Raw genomic sequence first — 24162 nt, 5'->3', positions numbered from 1 at the left:
ATGGAATTCCACTTTCCAGAGCTGGTCATCTGTGGTGTCACTGAAGGGGTACTACTGGTGTCCACTCCCTAGACACATTATGCTATGTGGTTCATCAGTGAAAGTGTACCAGAAGTGAACCAAGAAGAGTTGATTTTTGTGTTTGCTGTGATGCATGGTATATCGATGAGAGGACTATTTTGTGTTTAGAAGGCCAGTCAGTATATAATCTATCACTGCAATGATTGTCCTGTAAAAGACATCGAGTGGGCAGAACTGCTGTAGAAGTGGATCCTCCCCCAATTTGCTCAGTATAAACTGCAATCGTTACATTTGGTGGGTTTTTTGGTTTGTTTGTTGTTTGTTTTTTTTCCTAATCAGGCTTTTATATGTGATTACTCCAGATCCTGAGGCCATCTTTAGCACACAGATGTGGTCATTTTTACTCCAGAACTAGACGGCACAGTCCATCTCGTCCTCCTCCACACTGGCATAATTCCATATCTCTTACCATGCCACCTCCGGCCAATTTCCGTTTGCACCTCAAAAGGGAAGGAGAGTGCTATTTTGTGGTCAAATACTGCTTGGGAGTAGATCAGTGGGAAAGAGGAAAGACAGAAATACTGGCTAGAGAAGGGTAAAATTTAGACATCTCAGTCCAAGTTAGTTCCTCTGGGCTCCCTTTCTAGCTGATAGAGAAAAGTAGGATCCTCCAGGGAATGTTTCATCTGGCCTGTCTCATCATGCCCATCCCTTTGCACTGATGAAAACATCATGTGGCTAGCTCAGAACTGGCCTCTCATGTTGAAAAGAGTAAATGAACCCCACTCTCCCTTTCAGGAAGTAAGGACATACTTTATGTGAATCCTCCCTGTCCTGTGTTCTTACTTAATGACTATGGACCCAAAAATTAAAGTTTATTATTAGAGCTATCACATGGTTAAATAAATGAAAAAAGTCCCACTCTCATTTTTAACTTACCTGGTTTACATTTCTACCTGGTGGTCCTCAGTCCACCTTCTTCTGCTCAACTGAAAAGTCTATCAGCACTAAGTAACTTCCTCCCACCAAAGTAGCTATACTTTGATATCTTTTTGTATAGTCAAGTCACCTCAGTCTTCTTCTGAGAAATGAAAGGGCTTGAGGACTCTAACTCTAGCATTATAAAGCATTTTGTCCATCACTACAGTATTTTCTCAGCTTTTTTAATACATTCTCCCATTTTTTTAAAATATCCCTTTGAAAATTTATTCCAGTAATAGTCTCACCAACATTGCCTACACAACTAAACATATTCTCTCCACATTGCTTGGTCTTCCTCAGTTGCTAAGGGATGTCATCTTGTTTCCATCTGTTTCTAGAACAGTACGTTCTAGAAGTCTAGTAAGTTTCTTAATCAACACTCATCAATTTGTGGCTGAGAAATAATACTACTTTGCTATTTAAGATGGTGAGGGGAAAGCCATTAACAATCAGGAGATACTTTCTTTCTGTTGTTGACAACTATGTATGCCATGCATTGTCATGTTCACAGAAACATACAGTGGGTCCAGACCAGCCACAAAACCTGCTTTCACATCTGATTCTTATTAGAAATGTGCCTTCCCAGTAGTTTAATAGGAAGGAAATTTCTAAATTAAAGCACTGTTTGACTGGGATGACAAGCTGAATGTAAGGCTACATCTGATGGTCTACCATCAGAAGAGATTAGGACACTTGACAGACCAGTGAACAACAGTGTTAACTGAACACAAGCATCATTAGAGCAGTCAAAAATTCATAGCCATAAACTCAACCAAAAGGCTAAGAAGTGTTAATATATTTGAAGATATTTGTTTTAATATTTCAGAAATGTCTGACAAAATTGAGTGTAGACCATGGCACATGTGGACAATTAAATACGTTTTGAAAGCTTAATCAGCCTGAGACTTTAAACTTAGAAAATGGAGATTTAGTCAATACAGCCCAGGGAGTCTAGAGTGGGTCAGTCATCTCTTGGGTATTTGAATATTTCATTGACTGTGACAATTAGGGACAGGATTCACCTCCTAAACACAGCTTTGACACTCTAGAGGATGCCCTGTGTGGTGATATATATGAATCAGGAGACTCTTCCTTTTTAGGAGCTGCAGGTAGAAACCAGTAGATTGTTAGTGTAGTCTGAAACCAAATCCCAGTCATACTGTAAAATAGTCATCTCAGCTACCATGTACTCAGAAAGAAGGGTGAAGTTCCAGAGTTTCAACCCATTCTAAAATATGGAGGATAAACTGTTATGTTGCCTATATAATTCTTTTAAGATGCTTTCTTATCACAACATCGAGACTATATAAATGGACTTGGATACTAAGTAAATGGAATGATTCCTGTCTCACCAACAGTAAAATTCTGCCTTATATATTCTAAATGGAAAAACAGATTTATCAACATGAGGAAATACTGAGAAGATTCATGAGCATATTAAAAATGCTAGAAAATAATATTATGGTATGGGAAAATCAGCATAAATTTAAATTCTTTCCAATTTAATCACAGACTTTTAGTAATTGGAGATCTCTTTACATCACTGTAGCAGCTTGTACTTTCAGGTCTGGACCTAGCATGGGTTTCCCAAGCCCTGCTATAGTACAAAAGTGTGCAGAAACAGTAAAAAATGCTTGATGGAATAGCAAAGTAGTAAAAGTTCTTTTCTCCACTAGATGGCTTCATTCCCATGAAGATAATTAAACTGAAATTCAACTTCATTGATTCCCATGTTAACAGACAATCCTGAGAAACTAAAAGATTTGATTATCTGTTTGTATGAAAGTGATTATTAACTCTATATATCTGTCAGTGAAAGCAATATTGTAAAAGATGTAGTTTCTTTACCTCTTGGTTCAGGAAACAGTAAAGAACTGCTACAATAAATCCCTGAAAAAGACCAAAAAAAAAAAAAGGGTTGACTGTTAGCTCAATTTGAAAAAGCCACTTACATTATCTGACTTCGTGCTAGTACTGTGTATGTGAATTAATGAGTGTCATTATATGTTGGAGTATTATTATAAATTAGAAAATTTCTTATGTATCTCCAATAAAGCTGATCAACTGGATAATCAACTAATTAGTGTCATTTCACCAAAGTCAGTAACACGATATCAATTCACAAGAATGGGTGATATGGCAACTGAGGTTCTCCCACATTATGCTTACAAAAGTATGGTCCATTCTACAGCCAAACACACTGTGAGCTAATACTTTACCCAGTGTAAATCAGTAAAGAAACATAGACTTTGTAAGGAGATCCATGTATGGCGCTCATGCAGCTTTCCATGCATGTAAGATGTGCAGGGTTTATTGGACAGAATTGACACAATGGATTAAACCCCCAAGAGGACGAAACCAGCACAACTGCTGGATTTTTGGTGATGTTCACTGACAAAAGATGCCATGCAACCATTCAGAGGGAGATATGCTCCCTTGTGAAGTTTGGTAGTATTGCCCACAGCTGCTGCTTGTAGGCTCTGAGGTGCAGCACAGGGAAAGGGAGGAATGCAAAGTGCAGCTGGGGTCTGCCTTGTTCATAACTCAGGTAGAAAAACCACTTGGAGGGTATGTCAGAGCAGCCCCATTAGCTGTTCTAGTTGGCACCAAGCTCCTCATGCCATCCATGCCCAGTGTGCCAATACAGAGCAGTTGGGGGCATCCAGAGTACACCAAACGTTTTGCCTACCCTGGAGGGAAACACATCTAGCATTCCTCAGGGCAGTAGTCTGTATGGGGTTAGTATGTGCACCAGGCACTATTCGATGTTTATGTGTTTGCCTATCAGTTTATTCTTTGCCAAAGAATTAGTAAGGGGGCTGGACCTGCAGCTTTGTTTGCCCCTGGATAATTTAACATCAGTCCAAATCAGCTTGATCTTGTCAGTGCAGTCAGAAAAGGTATGTAGATTATCACTGGTAGCAAAGAAGGTTTTCCATGCTTGACTTTGACCCATCATCCAATTTACACATGCATCTCTTGTTGCCCAGGGAGGTGGTGGAGTCACCATCTCTGGATGTGTTTAAGAAAAGACTGGACATGGCACTTAGTGCCATGATCTAGTTGACAGGGTGGTGTCAGGGCAATGGTTGGAATCGATGATCCCTGAGGTCTCTTCCAACCTGGTTGATTCTGTGATTCTGTGATCTGAAAGACTTGGCATTGTATTTGCAAAATCTGCAAATATACAGTCTAGCCTACAGACAGGTAAGATGTAGGTCACATCTTCAGATATTGTAACACAGCAAAGAACCATGAACTCTGTGAGGAGACACTAGCTTCAGGATCCAATGATTTTTTGTGCAATACTAGTTGTAACATGGACACTAGATTAAATTAGAAAATCTACTAAGAAGGTACTGAAGCCTCTGTGGTCATTTTACCTGAAAAGATCCAATGCAGAGCTCTAAGTAAAGCCGAAACCCCAGGCTGGTATATTCCGGAAGAAAGTTGAAGACAATATAATGTGTTCCAAATAGTGGAATTAGAAGCAGAGTTGACCTTGAGAGACGTCTAGCACAGGACACAAGAAGAAGTAAGTTAGTATTATTTCCCCGAGTAAAGACTAATGCATGGAATATGTCACAGTAATGAACAGAAGTTAAAAGTAGAATCTAAATATCTACATGTGAAGTTCATATCTCTTGGGACTACAGCACTGGGCAGAAAGCATAATGAGAAACTAGCTGGAAACAGATTGCTGATCCTTATTGGCAATACCATGTTCATGGCTTTTGTTATGGTATTTTGACATCTTGTCTTTCTGAATGAGATTACAGTTCAGGAAAACACAAAGGAGCAGAACACATTTTGCCCCATTGGAGACATTGAAAATTTGAAATTTATTTGTAACTAAATACATAGAAAGTAATATGCAGGCTCCCTTTATAGTCCACGTACAGGAAAAGGCATCTATAGAGAGTAATTTACCCTGCCCTAAATCAGAGATCTAGGAGATTCATTGAATCCACATTTAATTTCCTAGTCTCCCCATCGATTGTAATTGGAAGGTAGACATCTGAACTGATCTGAGTACATCATGTTTAGATGGCCAATATTAGCTGAGAGGGGTCTCATCCTTTCACTAGTTTCCTTGGAATGGGGTAACGTTGGGATTTTCTAAAATTTGATGCCAACCGAACTGAGCCTGTGTGTGACACTGGACATGTACTTCTTATTATTCATTAATGACTTGGATGAGGGATTAGAGTGCGCTGTCAGCAAGTTCGCTGATGACACAAAACTGGGAGGAGTGGCTGACACACCGGAAGGCTGCGCAGCCATTCAGAGGGACCTGGACAGGCTGGAGAGTTGGGCGGGGAGAAATTTAATGAAATATAACAAGGGCAAGTGTAGAGTCCTGCATCTGGGCAAGAACAACCCCATGTACCAGTACAAATTGGGGGCAGAGCTGTTGGATACCAGCGTAGGGGAAAGGGACCTGGGGGTCCTAGTGGACAGCAGGATGACCATGAGCCAGCAGTGTGCCCTTGTGGCCAAGAAGGCCAATGGCATCCTGGGGTGTATTAGAAGGGGTGTGGTCAGCAGGTCGAGAGAGGTTCTCCTCCCCCTCTACTCTGCCCTGGTGAGGCCGCATCTGGAGTATTGTGTCCAGTTCTGGGCCCCTCAGTTCAAGAAGGACAGGGAACTGCTAGAGAGAGTCCAGCGCAGAGCCACGAAGATGATTAAGGGAGTGGAACATCTCCCTTATGAGGAGAGGCTGAGGGAGCTGGGTCTCTTTAGCTTGGAGAAGAGGAGACTGAGGGGTGACCTCATTAATGTTTATAAATATGTAAAGGGCAAGTGTCAAGAGGATGGAGCCAGGCTCTTCTCAGTGACATCCCTTGACAGGACAAGGAGCAATGGGTGCAAGCTGGAGCACAGGAGGTTCCACTTAAATTTGAGGAAAAACTTCTTTACTGTAAGGGTGACTGAACACTGGAACAGGCTGCCCAGAGAGGTTGTGGAGTCTCCTTCTCTGGAGACATTCAAAACCCGCCTGGACGCGTTCCTGTGTGATATGGTCTAGGTAATCCTGCCCCGGCAGGGGGATTGGACTAGATGATCTTTCGAGGTCCCTTCCAATCCCTAACATTCTGTGATTCTGTGATTCTGTGATTCTGTGATACAAGTTTCTATGATTAAAATAAATGATTTCTTTTTTTATTCCATACATTACCTGTACTGAGAAGAGTTATTGAAGTTGATTTGTCTAGGGTCTAGTTTTTTCAGCAAAATTCTGATGATGTTGATAAATAGGACAAAATTGACCTGCTCACAATGTTTTTGGGGAAAAAAAAACACGTTACTTTCACATGTAAAACCTTGCAATGGAAATCTGTTTTTTACTTCAGTTATTACATAATTTGTGCAGTTTCAGTGAGACCAGTGTAAGTTTACTAATGCCATTCCTGCTGGCAGCATTCAAGCATCTCAATAAGTTACATTCCTTCTTAAAGAAATAGCTGAAGATGTAAACTTAGAATTTGACTTTGTTAAGTATATTATTTTTGTTAATAGCTTGTGTGGTTCTTTTTATTTTTTGTAGTTTATATAGTTTGGATACTTTTTTGAGATGGCTATTGCATTAAATTCTGTCTAATGTCTTTAGACATTATTAGAAGAATTCATCTGACTAATATAGGTATCTACAATGACATGTCTGCATCTGAGCTGAGCACCCTGTTCTCCCTTTGTAGTCAATGGAGAGACAGCCAGTATAGCCGATAGAGCCTCAGGTGGGTCAGGGACGAGTCATCTCCTCCAAATGTAGACATCTATTAAGTCAGATGAATCACAAACCAAAAGTGCATATTTCCCTTTATTGTCTCGAAGAGAACTGAGGAGCATTAGCTCAGCTCCAAAGCTAGCCAGGCTCAATCCTAACTTGCAAATCAAATTTTCTACAATTGCAATTCGGCACAGCTTTACCAAAGTCTGTGAAGCTGCTCAGTTTTCCACAATCAGAGAGTTTCTCCCTATGCATTTTTGTGTGTCCGTGCACACCAGCTCTTCTTTAGGGGAGGCTGAATGCGTAATTCTGACTAAGAATGTCCACATTTTACCAGAAAGTCCAATCTCATGCATCAGTGATGCCTTAAGTACATTCCAGCAGAAAAATCATCACTGCAATCTCCTGAGTCTCCTGACTTCAAATGTGGATGTCAGATGAGAACTCGTAGGGGGGGAAAATAATGGAGGTAGCAGGAAATGTAATATTTTATTGAAACATGGCAAACTATGACCAGAATTCAATTTGAGATTCTTCTTTCACATTGTTTGCCTATACATGCCTTATTTGTATGCATCTGTCGTCCAATTAAATTAAGCTTTTAATAGACAGCCTTAAGGTCATCCATTAGCTGCTTTTTCAAACATTGCTTGGGTTTAATGACATGTGGGAGTAATCATACATGATAATCATTTAAAGCCTATCAGTTTATGTAGTAAATGTCAGGGTCAATAGCTATTATCATTGTTATCACCTATGAACAGAAACCTATTGCCCTTGAAAGTTTGTATTAAAATTTACGGATGATTCTGGACTCAGGCTAAAACTTGCATTTTCAAATATTGTAAGGATTGTTTAATTTCTCATCTCCCATTAATTTCAACCAAACTGACAATTCTATGAAATCTTTCATTTCTTTGAAGGGTCTTTGACCAGGGGAAGGAGGGCAGTTCTCTTCCTCTTTCTAGTTTGCACTGGACATAGGCAACTTTGCAGTAGAAATTCTACCATGCATCTTTCTTATTTCAAATAACATTTCAGCAAACAGTAACCAGATTTTAATTTAAGAGTCTTTTTTCTTCTAATTAATGTTGTCAAACTTAGAAGTACCTACCCCAACAGAAATTATAATAGGCCCTTTGATTAGCCACCAGTATGGAGAACCTTGATTAATATCCCAGCATCTGAGAAAATAACAGTAAATTTAAAAAAGACGTGTATGTAATCACTGCAATTAAGACACCACTTAGCAGTGTCAGTGAAAATCTGAAGAGAGGTATTTTTGTGGAAGTGCAGGTGTAAAGCAAGTATCCAAATATTTAAACTCTGCTTTGAAGAGGACATACTTTTTACAGATTATCATACTCTTTTCAAAAAGAAATAGTGATCTCAATGTGCTAAGTGACAGCCATGGATGCAGCAACTCTGACAAAAGACTTAAACAGAAGATGCTATGACCAATACAAAGATATAGCTTTTTTCTTCAAAGACACTTATTTAAGACATGAAACATTTCATCTGTGTAAAATAGTGAGCACTCCAGCCTTCAGAAATATCAAAAAGTATTTTGTATCAGAAACTCCTAAAATTTGCTTCTTTACTTTGTTTATCTGATTTGAATCTCTTTTTTTCTTGCAGCACAAATAAATATGTCAGGTTCCTGGGAGGGATCCCCTGCACAATTACAATATCATTGCCATAATATACTCTAATGGAGATTGTAATCCCCATTCATTATGTCCACAGTGGAATGGAAATGCAGAACTCCACCACAGGCACTAATCTACTCGGTGATGTAGGGAAAAGTGAGTAATATACTGATATTATTTTCCCACGTAATTGAAATCACATAAGCCTTCATCACTATCATTATTTTAATAATATAACCCAGGAATCTAGAATAATGTAGGAAAAAATTACTTACGCTGTGTCTTCAAAGTAGAATTTTGCTAATATCCATATAAGGGTGAAAAGCGTTGGAAAACCTGTTAAGACAGTTAAATAAAAACTGTGGTTGTTTAATTTCATTAATTAATCCAAATCTTGTCCACTGAAACTCTGCTGTGATGATACAGGTCACTCATTTGCAGAACTGGAATTACCCTTTGTGGCCTGGTCGTGTAACAGGAATTGCTTTAGACTCATGGTATAAACCTAAAAAGAAATCTAATACCCATGATGGAATGAAACAAGTTAAGACATTGATTGTTCGGTGACCATGCATCACTGTGAGGCTATAAAGGGACACACTTTGCACATGATATAGCTCTGCCACAGAGGACTGAACTTGCAACTTCTTACTGACATGAACGCAATTCACATGTGTGATCTCACCTGAAGTTAGCACTTGCATGCAGATAGCACATTAAAACCCAGTTTTCTTCAGTAAGCAGTAAGAGTGCTTTCTGCATGATGAAATATTGGGGAATAGAATTTACCAAATCTGAAAATAATAGCCATACTACCACTTTACAAGCTACCTTCCACCTTCCTAGAAAGGCACTTGAAGTCTCCCTAAACACAAAAAGTGATTCAGTCTGCTTGTTTGTCAGGTCTACCTTAACCTTTGGTGGCAACATGCATGGATGGCCTTCCTAAACTGACCAAAAATTCTCCTGATCAAGTGCATTCACCTGCCATATATCCTCAGGAAGGAGTTCTCTGTTTTTTCCTTTACACAGAAGCTTTATATGGGAAATCACTTAATTTCTGATTTCTAAGTGACCACAAAGGTCTGAGCAATTAGATTTATTGCAGACTACAAGAGAAAGGAGTGGGGATGTTGCTGTCTCATGCCTGCACTGTTATTTAGTGGATAGACCTCCTTTATTTGCACAATTTCCCAATGCAAAAGATGGACTGTAGCAATATCAGGACTACAAAAATGCCTGCTATGTCTCCAGATGGACCCATTCTCAGGAGAAGACTACATAACTACATTCTTGCATGAACTCAATCAAGGTATACCTAACTTAGGTGACTGGGGTAGCTCCTTAGAGGGATCTGTGCTTTCAATGGGAAGAAGGTTAAGTGGACTGGATCTCTCTCTGTGGGTTTCCAACCGTACTTAATTTTCCACTTCTTTCATAGGGACTTTAATGCCTTATTTAAAATCTTGATTGTTCCTCACTAATATACATGTAAAAATAAAATCAAAGCAATGCCCAAGTTGAGCACTTCAATTAGGCAGACTAGATTCCACATCCAGTATTTTTAATGGGATGGATAAAGCCTTTTGTAACATCTTGCCTTTTATTAATTTCATGTACAAGCCTTACTTACCCCAGCCAAAGAGAACAAGCCACCAAAAATATCTTCTTCCATGAGAAAGAGATGAGAGTAGTAGACAATTTAAGTAGAGAGCCTCTACTAGCAGCCACATGAAATTTGTCATCATGAAGTAGTGACAGAAAACAACTGAGATCTTGCATTCAGTCTAGGGAACAGGAAAGTCATAGTTTTGGCATTACTTGTGCATACAAGTATTTGATTTGCAGAGGCAGTAGGCATCTGTAATTCTGGCTGAGATCTACAAAGAAGATCTCATGATTACATGCATGTTTAAAGGGAAAGCTTCAACTGTAATATGGGTTTCTGAATAGTAAGGCTTTAACCATCACAATACCTTGAAATCTCCACTGTATTTTGCTTTATATCTATGTATTAAAAATATAGCTTCGTATCTCAAGCATGTGATTTCTTCCACAAATGCACTGCCTTCAATGCACCTTATATGAGTAGAATCAAATGCTCCATAGCCCTTGGACAAATGTTCAAGGATCTCCTTTCTTACTTATGCTCAGTTTTAATTTTTTTGTGTGACCATGAGCAACGCAGAAGAATCATCCCATAAACCTCTGTTAGAAAACCATTTCTAGGTTGCCAATATTTGTGGCTGGACCAAAGCTAAGTTGATTGCCTAGTACCTTGCGTGTCTTGTGGTTTACAATTCGTAGCTTCCAGGCAGAACATGAAATCCAACGTTTCCAGAATAAGCTTCTTTTAAAAGTTGTGTTACGAGGTACTCAGAGATTTTCAATTTTAAGCTCCAGATTATAGAAGCGTAACAGTGTAATGATACTACTTTTTTCTGTGGCAAAGTTTGTATCTGATTTAGAGTACTACAGGATCACAAATTGATACATTAAGACCATAGACGTTCTGAGGTGCACACTTATGGAGGTAAAATGTACAAATAAAAGAATTATATGATTTTCCCTATCAGGATAAAAGGAAAAAAAAATAGTAAAAAAGAGCAATGAAAAGTGAAACCATGTATAGATGGTATGTAAAAACAGCAAGTACCACAGTATCTTGCTTTTCTTGTGCTTACTGTAGAGAAGCTGCAATGATCAATGTCTTCCTCTCGGAAAAGGACAGCATCCTTAATGAAAATGGCAACAGCTTTTAAGATAAAAGTAAAAAAGAGCTGTACATGGATATAATTTCTGGGACAGCGAAGCCTCCTGGAAGAAAAGGAGAAATATTCTTCTGAGGTAATTAACTGACTTGTACTGGCAGTAATACAAACACGCTATAAGCCCTTGTTTCATGTCAGGTACTTCCAGGCATGTATAGAAAGAACACTTTCATCCACTCAGCTGCCTCTGCAGGCAGGCAGAAGTAGAAACCTTCCTCATGTAAAGCAATTCATCCAGAGTCTACATCTTAGTCTCCTTCCTTGCTAGGTGGTACCCTGGTGATGTTCCTGGTCTGCCAGATTCCTGGAATCTCAGTTTTAGCTTGCGTTCAGTATACTGGAGGCAGGCTTTTGGTCAACATTATTTTTGGGCCAAGAGAAACCTGCATTTCAGGAATGATCTTTATTGATATAATTCTGACTGTGGCTAAACCACTCCCAAGAACAAGCACACAGAGATATCCTGGACCAGCTAGACGGTTTTCTCAATGAACAGGGTAATGATTACTTAGCAAGGTTTTCTAGACCCTATGTGGTAGGTGAATTAAATTGCATTAAACCCCTGTGTAGACAGCCTTATCCAGAATTAAAGAATTATTTCTTAGTTTGTCAAAGTTATTCTTATGAATTAAATGAGTGCAGATAATTGCTTTAAAACAATTTGGCGCATCTGCTTTAAATTCTTACACTCAGTTAATTCAGATTAATTTTTTTGACTTATTCAATACAGACTTTTGGACAAGTTATTCAACTTCAACTTTATATTTTCGTTTGGAGATGATGGCTTTAGCTAATTAATAAAATGCCCCATCAAAAGCTGAATTCCATCCAGATTCAGTAATCTCAGGGTCTCCTAATCTTAAAGCTCACTTAAAGTGTGCAGAATTTTATTACTGAACTCGAATACCAATCCCATTGTTAACTATAACATTTTCCTCCTTATTGCTAAGTCTCTGTATGTCCATTGTTTCTTTCCCCTTATTTGGGCTAGTTTGATTTCCTGAGGTCACAGTGGATGTCGATAAATGCATCTGTTGACTTCCAGACATGAGCTAGGAACCAACAGAGGTCAAGAAACTTTCCCCAGAGAAACCTCATTCTCACAGCATAATAATAAAACTCTTTTTTGTCCTGCACAAATACAAAGAATAAAGAAAGATTAATAAAATAAATCCTACACGGAAGCAAACATCAAATCTATATTAAATGAGAAAATAAACAAACAGGTTTACTCCAGATACTCTAAATTATACCTGAAAATGCCTAATAGCTGGATAGTTTAGTAGGAAAGAAATCTTACCAAATGTAGTGAAATTCAGAGCCTACTTTCAAAACCTGTCTTTAGTTGTGAATCTTTCAATGGTAATATGTACAGTGCCATAGGAACATTGAATCAGAACTGAGTTCTTCATTTATAGTCTTCTTATTAATATAAAATTTACTGAGCCCATACAAGACAAACACATATAGTTTATCAAAAATTATCTTCATTCCAGCTAAAGCAAGCAAATATATTTACTGGTTATTTAGGATCAAAGTGAATCGCTGACCTTTGCCAAAGACAGACAGGGTTTATTTCCAGTTCTGATTCTTATTTCTCGCTTTCTGTGGTCATTTTTAATTTCTAGCCTCAATTTAACATTATTAAGCCAATATTACCTGAAATTTTTATTTTATTCTTCTGGATTTCTATCTATGTTACTTTATTATGTCTAATGTTGTCGCATACAGTTTAATATACTAAGAGCTATTAAAACCATCAAGCTTAGAAGATAACTTTACCTACCTGAATGCAATAAGAACTGTCACAGCAATAATGAGTGATGTGATCGATACACTGTACCCTACAGTGTAGATGATCTTTATAGTAGAAAAGTAGGATTGCTATAAAAGAAAAGAATTATTTGCCCCATAACTTGCAGCCAAATGACACCTGTTTTACTGATTCTGTCAGTTTTGTTTTGTTTGGTGCTTCCAATCTGTTCATATCCCTGACTGTCTTTTTCTTCCCCTTTTAATCCCACAGCAAAATTCAACTAAAATCAATCATTACGTTTATTTTGTGAAGACCGATTCCATAGGTACATGGATACAGCCCACTCTGATAAGGAAACACGTATTGATCAGGATGGTTTCAAGCTCATTCATAAACCATAAAAAACAAGCCAGACTTCCACAAAGGCATTGTAAAAACTCTTATGCATTTTTGTAAGCACTGCATTTTATACCATGTTTTCTCCACAGCAGTAATAGGACAATCCTGCTGGCAGCTGGCTGCATGATGCATACAGAATCCTGTCAGCTTCTCCTTGTTTCTCCACTTTCCTTCGCTCCACTTCCTTCCTTATAATTTTGCCATCTATTCTTCCTTTTCATTTTTATTGTGTCGTGTGTTTTTTTCTGGGGTTGTTTTTTTTCCTCTTTTTTTCTTGCTGCCAAACGCAATTGTTAGTCAGAATGTCAATCAAAATCCATATCAATTTAAATGGCACCTTTATCAGACATGATCTCAGACGGAGGATGAGCTGACTTCAATTATCACACATGGAAGCAGAAAACAGAATGGCTAAGCTCTAGGCTGCAAATCTTTCCCTTCAGTCTAACATGGTTTGTCTCTTGGGTCCCATTTCAGTGTTTTTATATCCTAAAATCTACGCAGCTGTGCAGCACGTTGCTGCAGTCCACTGTGGGGAAGGGCAGATACTTGTTTTGAGCCTTAAGTATAACTTAAGTCATTATAAGGCTGACATTGGGTAGGATTTATTTCATTTATTTTAGGTGCTTAAAAATTAGCTGCCTAAGCGTGAGCAGCTGAGTCTATAGTAAAACGAGCAGGGTGAGAAATGGCCACAGGACTGTACCGTTTAATTAACACGGTCCTGTTTCTTCTTATTCTGTTTCTTTTCTAGTTAATGAAGGGAAACAAGCACCCCCAGAAAACAATTCGACTCATTGTAGGATGAGACCTTATCACTTTCTATCCTCAAGAAAAAGAATCTATCATTACACCCACCTTAACAAGTGAAGGTTGGTAGGTCTAGCTTAGTAGAGCAAAACTTTTGGTGCCGAGGACCCTACATCCATGCTGTGTGCGTTTCTGACTAGCCATGGTTGAATCCCATGGGCTGAACATTTTTATTGGTCAGAGCACACTAGGTGCACCCAGTATTTGTCTTCCAGGTTAGTTTCATCCATAGGAAGCCAGATCATCCTTTCTGAGAGCACCCCTCAGTGTAAATGCAGTAAGTGGGGATAACCAAGAGATCTCCTTGAAAAGCTCACACCTGATCCTGACCAAAGCATTAATATAGATCCCCTGTGTAGTGATTAGCTTAGACTTGTGCAATAATTTTTTGAGACTGGTGGCGAGGCAGTAAGTCTGGAAGGCACCAATCCATAAGAAACATATCAAAGATGTGCCAGGCTGACCTTAGTTGACAACCTCCACTTAGGTGACAACCTCCACTTAAAAATCCACTTAAAAACACAGAAAATAATCAAATCCTTAAGTGGATAAACCTACAACTGAAGAGTTTACGTTGAGGTAAAATATGGGCTATTACTAAAAAAATCCATAGACTCATTTAAGATTATTTTTACACCAGAAATGTAAGGAAGCAATAAAAGAAGGAAAGAAAGAGAAGAGTTGCATTTCAATGTGTTTATTTATGGTGAGCAGCAGGTACTGTGGCTTAGAGGCTGGAATGGAAATTTGAGTTAAACAACATGATAGTAGTCAGTACAAAAAGTAGAGGGAAGACAAGGCAAATCTCCCCATGAAAATATAAACTAAATTCTCTCCAGCATTTTACTACAGTAAAAATGTTATTTTCATTCTCTCTGTAGTGGACAAAAAAAGATAGTATTCACCTCACTTGTGCAAATAAAGACAAAAGTGCAGTGTTTAGCCTGTACAGAGGAAGGGTAGAGATGTAGAGTTAGACTAGACAACTAATTTTTAATCACTTAAAGTGATTCCTGACTCCTTGCTATCAGTTTTAACTTAGTGGAGATTTCTTCAGATTCTTTCCACTGAGTTACTCCTAATTTTCTCCACAGTAGCTAATAAGGCAGCAAAATCTGATCACGAAAGAAGCTTTATGTAACCACAATAATCCCCAGGATTGTGATTTTTTTTTCATTGAAATATGATACAGTATTTTAGCTTGTTGCTTTCCCCTGGAAGAAGAGTTACAGGAAGCTAAGCATATCTATACAATATGTTTGTACCCGTATTAGTTAGAGATCAAGCGTTATGTTTTCCGTGTACGTATAACCTCTAAATATCACCAATTGTGCAAATCTAGCTGAGGAAATACGTCAAATTCAGATCTGCATTACAGTGTTGTAGATTTTGAAATATTTTAAATTTTTATTTCCTTGTTGAATTAGATATCTTACGCTAGGCAGGGTGAGAAACCAGAAAACCCTCTTGTCCTTAGATATTGTTGAGTTTGGAACAGTGGTGTTATAACAGCATGTTTGCTGTACTGATGCTGTGATGCCACAAAATCATCTTGCTGACTGATATTATTGAAATGTCTTAATTCATATTTTATGAACATTTCACAATATATCTCTAGCTGTTATATCTGTGAGCAAGTTTAACAGAACTGCATGATTGTATGGAATTAGCAGCTAGCTTTGGTTTTGTTATACTCTTATACCTGAATAATAAAACATCCCTAGAAATTCTCCAAAACAAGTTACTTGGATAAAATTTGGATTTCATTCCATACTTGGTAACAAATTCTGGCTTCAGCTGAGTTTCCCTCCCCAGTGGTCTGCAGGAATAGAAAGGAATCCTACGTCGTCAGCACACCACTCACATATATTTATTTAATTAAACTTACTTCTTCAAGTGGAATATCATCTTCTACTGGACAAGCAATATGGTAGGGAGGGAATGGGTCAGACCAGCCTTTCTTTGTGCAGTTCCTTTTTACTATCCCAGCTGAAACAGAAGCACTTATTTTTTCTGATGAAGAGCCACGTAACACAGACAATAAAAACCAGGAGAAGACCTCTTGTTGGTACAAAGGTTATATCAAGAAGAGAGGATCATCTCCATTAGCATCTCACAGAGTTGATAGGATATTTTGCATGTGTACATTCAGGTGGTCATATACAAAACTTTTCACTTTATCTGGAGACAAGCAATAGGAAGAAGTGAGAGAACCGAGGTGACAGAGGTAGAGGTGGGAAGGAGTAAGGAAGAAATCATATTAAGGCCAAGGAAGACCATTGAAAAAGATTGGGAAGCACTGGTCCATCAGACTTCTGCCTCATTCAGCACTCACCCCTCTAATGTATCCCTTCTCATTCCCACCTTCCTTGGGGCTTACTCTTTCTTTGCAGATCAGAGGCTGGAATAAGCAGTGTGTTTTATGAGGATAGCACGTTTCCATAAAAAAAGCTTTGAGAGTCAGATGAAGGATAAGTAAGAGAATCCCAGGGCAGGAAATGAATCTGCACAGATGAAAGGGATTTTCCTTATCCCTCATTTATAACTAGCATGTGTTGGGTGAGGCAGAGGTTGGGCTTTGCAGTTTCTTTTTCTTGTGGAACTGCCAAATCTGGGTCTTTCCTGGAAGATCATTTCCTCCTTATGGGCTTGTAGTTTGTTCTAGCCGTATTCACCCAGACAGTAGGCAGCCACAAAGGCATTAGTTTGCAGAGTCTTGCATTTGACCCAACACATGTGTTACTTCAATGGCAAAATTCTGCTTTATATCTCTAACCTTGATCTTAAAGAACAATCACATTATTCATTCCTCTGTCTTTCATTTCATCCCACACTAATCAGAGCATAAATCTCATAAAGCCCCATGCTTAAGTTCTGTCCTACGCAACCCCCATATGAGCTCTAGAAAACTCATGCAACAAGCTGATCCCAAATCCTGTGGAAACCAATGGAAATCACTCCATTCATTTCAGTGTTCTTTGGCTCAGAGCCTCATCACAGACTATGGGATTATATCCAGTTATGGGTAATGCTTAAAATACAAGAACTGCTAAGCTCCCTCAGATCCTGCTGAAATCTTTGCAGTAATGCTCTGATCCAGTTAGAGAGTGGGAACTTGCAATGTTCTTTCTTCACCCCCCCATATTTTAGAAATGCTCTTGCCAGGCATGCAACACAACAACAGGAGTGCAACCATGACAGCGTATCACCTGGCTCCTTCATGAAGTGAAAGAGGATGTTTGGGCATGGTAAGGCAAGAGTCTCTCCAGCATCTGCTTCTGGCCAACACAGTAATTTGTCCCAAGTTCTCTTGCAACCTCAGACAGAAAGTGAAATATATTTTTAAGTATAATTATATTTGAGCAACACAAAAAATAATAACAAAACCTTTTTAAACTTTGACCCTCCACCCTCTACATATCTTATAAAAATAGTTTAGCACAATTTTTATTTTGTAGTGAGAAATAAATACCTCCAGAGGACTATTTAATCTGCTTTAGTTAGACCCCCTGTGTTAGATTGGGGTTGGTTTTCAGACATAATGCAGTAAATGAAAGGGAGGGAGAGTAATGCTGGAAGAAAGACCGGATTACAGTACTTGTTAAGGGGTTACCCTGTTTTTAAAGATCAACACACCCTCACACAGCAAGCGTGATGCCATGATAGCATCCATTTGGGGAAGGAATAGGACAAGGACACAAGGATTCACTCAGATAGATTGACTATCCACATTTGAATGTGAAAAAAAATGTTCAAAAAAAGAATTGAAAGGAATGAAAGTAGATGGAAGAAGAGCTGACCAGACAACACGGATGTGGGACAATCAATAAAATACTCAAACATGCACATTGGCAGCATGGCTGTGTCCTGGCTCTGGTAGGGTGTTGCTTCTCTGTCACTCATTTCAACCCTCACACACGGATACCTGGTGGTGTTGCATTTCCATGCTCTTCTGAGTCCTCCAGACATTCAGCCTCCTTTTTCCTCAGCTCTGTCATAAAATCACATTCTGGGTGGACATTCCCAGCAACCTACAGGGAGAAGAGTTTCAGCTGATTAGTAAGAAGGGGTTGGATAGGATCTGATGAGCCATTAAGTCCAGACCCACTTTTGCAACTAACAAGACCATGTTAAGGACATACAGCACTACCTTAGGGTTTAGTAGTCAAAGGGTGCCACTATCTCTACACAAATTGCAACACTTTCAGCAGATGAAGCCAGCTGAGCTCTGTCAAAGGCAGTTGAGCTGTGCTGCTTTACATTAGAACAAATCTTTTGGCAGTATAGATGTAGGAGGACGGTAGCTACAGCTCTACACTGGAAAATTTATATTTCTCTGGCTATGTTCATAATGAAAAACCTATTTGCTAGGGCCCAGGTTTGACTGCACAACTCATTTTCACTCTGACTTCAGCCCCTGCTAAATCTGGGCCCAGGGAGACAGAGTGCACTTGGACAGGCTCCTTTTCTTAACAGTGAAGGGCTCAGCACTGCAGGACATGCTGCAGAGCCCACCTGCTCCTCAGCATAGACATGCCCCTGCCAGCCTCCAAAGAAACATCTTGAAACCACATACAATTACTGCAAAATTGTCTTCTGAATGAGCTCTTCACTTCAAAAGGATGGATCTGTTCTCTCCCTTCTGCCATCTGCCTTTCTTTACACAGGGTGGGAGGCAAAACTCCTTTCTTTGGAAAAAAACTCTGCACAAAAGCATTTGTTGGTTTGGTATGCTGATGTAGAGAAAAAAATTGGCACCCAGTGTTTTAACAGCAGGAACATTTTGGTTGCTTTAGTCTTTATTTAGACATGTGCTTACATGGACACCACAAGAGAATTAGAAGAGATCCAGAGTACCCTGGCCACCAACGGACACAGTCTGCAGTAGGCTGCTACACACCACAACTGCTGTGGGTGTACCCACTGTGCAGAAGTACACGCATCTATTATCCACAAAGAAATCAATATGTGCCAACTATAGACATTGTCCCCAGTCCCAGAAGGCCAGTTGTCATCAGACACACTCTCATCTCAGCTCTGCGCCCTGGCCACGGCTACCAGTGTGCTCTGTTGTGTGTGAATATAGATATAAAGACACAGATATACACAACAAAAAATAAACTCAGGATGAGACTTACATGGTGAACAGGTGGCTGGCATATGGCTCAGTTTTGTTCTACCCATGGAAGATTAATATTCAGAGAAAATAAATAGCTGGCTTACAGTTCATTCAGAGGGCAGATCTTATCCTTTCCAATAAGCTGGTCTTTCCGCTCCATGCCAATGTCCATATCTCATATTGGCCTGCAGAGCATTTGAACTGTATATTGGCTAATAACTTTAGGCTGTAGGGCTCCTGGAGAATACTGGATTAATTGCACAGCCTTTGCTCTTCTGGGGTTTGGACCCCGACAGTTGAAAATAGCATGTACCTTCATGTATGCTCTTCAAGGAGCTAGTCTGCTTCCCATTTGCTGCACTTTGAGGAGATTGTGGTTTTCCTGCCAAACTGGCAGAGAGCAGTGCCATGGATCAGTTTAGGGCACTCCCACACTCAAGAGCAGATATGAATGGATGGAGCAGAGGCCAGCCTTAGCCCCAGGAGATGGAGATCTGATGTGCAGGATGCCTCACTGATGTCAGCCATGATCAGTAAAAACAGGTATTCTAGAAAGCCCCTGAGCTCCACTTCACTAAGATATGAAGGTAGGCAGGATGACAGAGAATTGGCCCGTGTCTTGAACACCTTTGCTCACTTGATATCTCTTATGCCAACACATATTCTCCCTCCCTTATACTCACCCTGAACAATGAAATTCATCTATGCTGAAAAGCTCACTACCCATCATGTTCAGCAGCTATTGCAAAAAGTAGCTTTATTAGTCAGTTGAAAAAACAGTCATCACATTTACTGAAAAGCTATTTTACAACATTCTCTTGGTTCGGTGAACTGTGCCCAGAAAAACCTCGGTAGGCAGGAAATGTATCCATTTGCACAGTCCTAAATTATTTCTCCTGGCAAAAAAAAAGTGACTAGATTTTGCCTGTGAAAACTCTTTTCTCACTGAAATGGTCACGGCAAGAACAAAGATTGTTTGGCTTATTCACCAGTCCAGGAAACCTATTTCTTCTTTTTCTTTCTAAGTCTCCAGACTCATGAGATCGCTTTACCATATGCGTCTCAAATAAAAAGGTGAGTCTGTTCAACTGCCAGGTATTTAAATTATTACCTCTTCCTTCAAGAAGACCTGACATTAAGAGATGCTCTCATAGTTTATATTCAAGTCAGCACTAACCACTGCTTGAATAAACAGTGAGTGCAAGATCCGCTGTGACAGAAACTCAGGCAAAATAAACTAAAAAGATTTATTCCACTCCTAGGCTGCATTCTAGATACACCCATCCCCCTAGAGCATTTGACTACCTCTAGCAGAAACTTAAAATTTCCAAACTGCTCTGAATGTTATTCCCAAACAAGACGTAGAATGAGGTTCCAAACTACTCTGAAAACATCTATAGACTTACTTGTTTAAACTCATTTTCTACCTCCTTCCATTCTGCCGACTTCTGGAAGCATCAAATAATGGGATAGAGGTAAGAGCCATTCTTTAAGACAAAAATAAAATTCTGTGTACGTGATTCAGCTCCCTTTGGTCTCTACATCAACAGGGACATCATTATCTGATCTAGTCATCTTAGGTTCCTTTCATGAGCATAACAGAGAGATGCTAGCATTTTTATGCATAGATCAATTCAATTATTTTATACATTTATTTTTGGATGGAATAAGCTATGGTTTAGACTCAATTCACCAAGAATCCCCTGACTATTAAATCCATGGTTACTTTCTAAATTTGGGCTTCAGCACTAAGTCAGATTAATCCTACTTACTACAGCTACTGCCACGGTGCAGGCTCGTGTGCAAATCATTATAAGATAATATGATAATAAGACAAGTGTTTCTGTTTTTTCATCCCTAAAGAAATGAAACTCCATGAAATCTTTTAGTTTGCCACTTTTCTTAGGATCCTCCTTACAGAAACTCCCTCTGTAGCTCACAGATCACAGAATCATAGAATGGTTGACTTTGGCAGGAACCTCTGGGGATCATCTAATGCAACTTCCCTGCTCAACACACGGTCAAGTAGAGCAGGTTGTTCAGGGCTGCGTTCAGTCAGATTTTGAATATCAACAAGGATGGGGACTCCACCAGCTCTCTGGGGAGCTTCTTCCAGTGTTGGGCTACCCTCACAGTAAAAAGTGGTTTCTTGTATTTAAATGGAATTTTCTGTATTTCAGTTTATACCCATTGCCTCTTGTCCTTTCATTGCATACCACTGACAGAGGGCTATTCATATTACCTAGGAGCTGGGTTGTCCTCAAGAGAGGTGCCTCTCTCAATGGACTAGAGGGAAAGCCTTAGATAACTGCCATCTTACTTTAGGCTCTTCCGCAAAATGTTAAATATGGTGGATTAATGTGGGCTCTTCCACCACAAGCAGCCCCTTGTGTTTTGTAGATGAGGCAAAACAGGAATCCAAACTTGACTTGTTTCTTTTTCCAATTTCTGGTAACCAGTACAGGAAAGATGAAGCAGAGTTTCTAGCACTTTTCATGGTCATTTACATCCATGAAGGTGGACAGATGTGAAGTACTGCTTCCCTGAGAGCTACTTAACAGACAGCAGGTGAGATCTGCAGGCATGCCTGTTCCATATACCCTGCTGGGTAGCTACAACAATTTCACAAAGCTGAGCAGAACATATCTGTCTCTTTTTAAAACTGTGCTGTCACCAGTTGAACTGCTCACATTTTTAAGTGTCTCTTAGTTAAAATGTTCATGTGGAGTACAGCAAACCTAGGTTCAACTCCCTACCGAACCTGAGAAGTTTCAAGTTTCTGTTTCCTATTTCTGAATGGAACCAGTATCCAAATATAGCTTGTTTAGGGAGAAGGATCCTAATCACACAGTGTGAAACCATTCTGCATCTGCACAACTCTCAAGTGAAAAAACGGGATGTGCCTGATGAATTTTGGTACCTGTTAGCAGAACTTGGAAGAGGAGGAAACAGAAGGAGAAAAGAACAGATGGTTGGCAATTTTGGAATGCATCTTCCCAAGTCCATGCCAATCTGAAGATACCAATTTTGGATCAGTCTTTTAACTGATTCTGTGATAACTACTGTTTGGCATCACTAATGAGCAAACACAGGACCTCTTAGTGGGCCCTGATTTTCCAACAGCTTTGCATTCCCAGAACATTCATAACAATTCACTAAGGCAGAGCACATTGGACAGCAAACTCACTGGGCACTAGGTACCTTTTAAGGACTTTGACATGTGGAAGTCAGCTACACCTTTGTGATGCTTCCACTACCATGAGACAAAATAAATGAGTAACGGTGAATAAATCTCAGTTTATGGAAGCTGAGAGTCAGCCTCTTAAGCATTTAAAACCTCTCCAAATGTTGAGTTCAGCTCTTCCAGGGAAGGCATACTATGAAGCTATACCAACAATTAAAACAGGTGGTTGTTTTTTCCACCATTTTCTTCTCAAATAAGAGTTGTTTACCTACTCTCTGTTATAATAAAACATGCAGCACACACTAGGAGATTTTTATGATACACTTCCACATAAACCTGTTTTTGATCAGCGCATAATCATATTGTAACCAATCCAACTTTATAGAAGGAAGTGCTATTTCTCTTGGGTAAATGGGACAGGTTCTTTCAGAGACCTCCGGTGATATTATCAACTATTAGCACTGGATCCTGATATTCTACTTATGAGTAATCATACTTATCTTCTCACACTACAGGGAAGGAGAGTTTGTCACAAAGATGTTACGAACGAAACCGTAGATTCACATCAGTAAAATGTCTTTTCAATCATTTCACAGTGTTTTATTTCTCTTGACCCACAAAAAACAAGCTGCTGTGCCACCCCTCATGAAATACTCCAACAGAGAAGAGATTCTCAGGGAAGAGGAAAGGATATAGCAGAACAATCACAAAAGGAAGATGCTGAAAATGTAATTACTCTCAAAAGCAAAGAAAATATCCTTCCCCCTCTTTTCACAGACTTTTCCTGATATCTGTGTGATCCTGAATGCTGGTTTACTAATCATTGTCCAAAGCAAAATATCAGCAAGACCTCTAGGCTTTTACTGCGTTTGGATATTTCTAATTCTGCCATAAGCATCTCTGCTGCTTCAACTCATTTGTTACCTGTAGCATCGCAGTTGTTCACATATTAAATGACATTAATGCTACCAACAAGGCAGATGAAATTGTAACTAATAAGATTTCATAATCTGAAATCTAATAAATCTCTATCAAAACTCAGCTGCTCTGGTGTAACAGCTTTCCTCCAGTTTCTTCTTCATTACTGTCTTTTCAAGCCTACACACAGAAAAGGGGGGTTCTGCCAATTATGTTGTTTCTCTTTAGTGAGTGTGTGGTAAGAAAGCAGTAATATGCATTGTTATATAAATTCTACAATGTGTGTCCCTTCTGCTGCTGTTCACACTTTTCATAGCATCTTCCCTTGTTTAACAGGAATCCAAAGCAAATAAAGAGAAGAGTCTCATGCAAAAAGTAAAGCTGTGTCTGACCATCTGCTCCAAGAATAAAATGAACAATTATTGAAAAACAATGAAGTAAAAGCTTTTTTTCATGCAATTACTTACAAGCACTGCCAGACTTAGGGTGTAGAGAGCACAGTGGTATAAAGCACGAGAGTTCATGTTCCAAAGCAAGAGTCAGACTTCCCTTCTTTTAGCCTTTCTTAGCATCTTTCATCTGCTTTTTGACTTCCCTTTCGCCTGTCAGTTGCTGATTTGAAGCATTTATCTTTTTGCACAGAAGTGACGTAACAATACAGTGAAGTAGGAAATAAATATTAACAACTCTCTAAGCTGCATTTAACCTGCTGTCCACTCTTTTGACTTTGCTGCATGCTCAAAGACTGGAATGAATGAATGAATTGAGCAATTGTTCCCAAGATTATGGGAATGCTGTTCCTCCTAGCAAGACCCTTGTTTCT

The 24162-nt window shown here is 39.2% G+C and overlaps 1 protein-coding gene across 1 annotated transcript; it reads right to left on the bottom strand.

Moving 5' to 3' along the window:
* Window positions 1-398: 398 nt before the first annotated feature.
* Window positions 399-23863, bottom strand: GHRHR (growth hormone releasing hormone receptor). Its single transcript, XM_068405432.1, has 13 exons — window positions 23807-23863; window positions 18044-18149; window positions 17328-17435; window positions 16007-16107; window positions 12940-13037; window positions 11067-11199; window positions 10016-10169; window positions 8658-8718; window positions 7848-7917; window positions 6182-6273; window positions 4386-4515; window positions 2851-2892; window positions 399-521 (listed from the first exon to the last, which is right to left on the bottom strand). The coding sequence occupies exons 1-13, from the start codon at window positions 23861-23863 to the stop codon at window positions 399-401; spliced, it is 1275 nt and encodes a 424-aa protein (XP_068261533.1).
* Window positions 23864-24162: the final 299 nt, after the last annotated feature.

Source organism: Nyctibius grandis, chromosome 7, assembly GCF_013368605.1.
Source record: "Nyctibius grandis isolate bNycGra1 chromosome 7, bNycGra1.pri, whole genome shotgun sequence".
NCBI lineage: Eukaryota > Metazoa > Chordata > Aves > Nyctibiiformes > Nyctibiidae > Nyctibius > Nyctibius grandis.
The sequence above is the reverse complement of the archived record's forward strand: the minus strand, read 5'-3'. Positions and strand labels throughout refer to the sequence as shown.

Bases quoted from the DNA above. Each gene is read 5' to 3' on its own strand.
- GHRHR (XM_068405432.1), bottom strand. From the start codon at position 23,863: ATGAACTCTCGTGCTTTATACCACTGTGCTCTCTACACCCTAAGTCTG. The intron at 7,918-8,657 runs GTAAGTAATTTT...TTATTTTCTCAG, and splicing joins TTCTACTTTGAAGACACAGC to ATGCTGGGATATTAATCAAG. The intron at 4,516-6,181 runs GTAATGTATGGA...GTCCTGTGCTAG, and splicing joins AATAACTCTTCTCAGTACAG to ACGTCTCTCAAGGTCAACTC.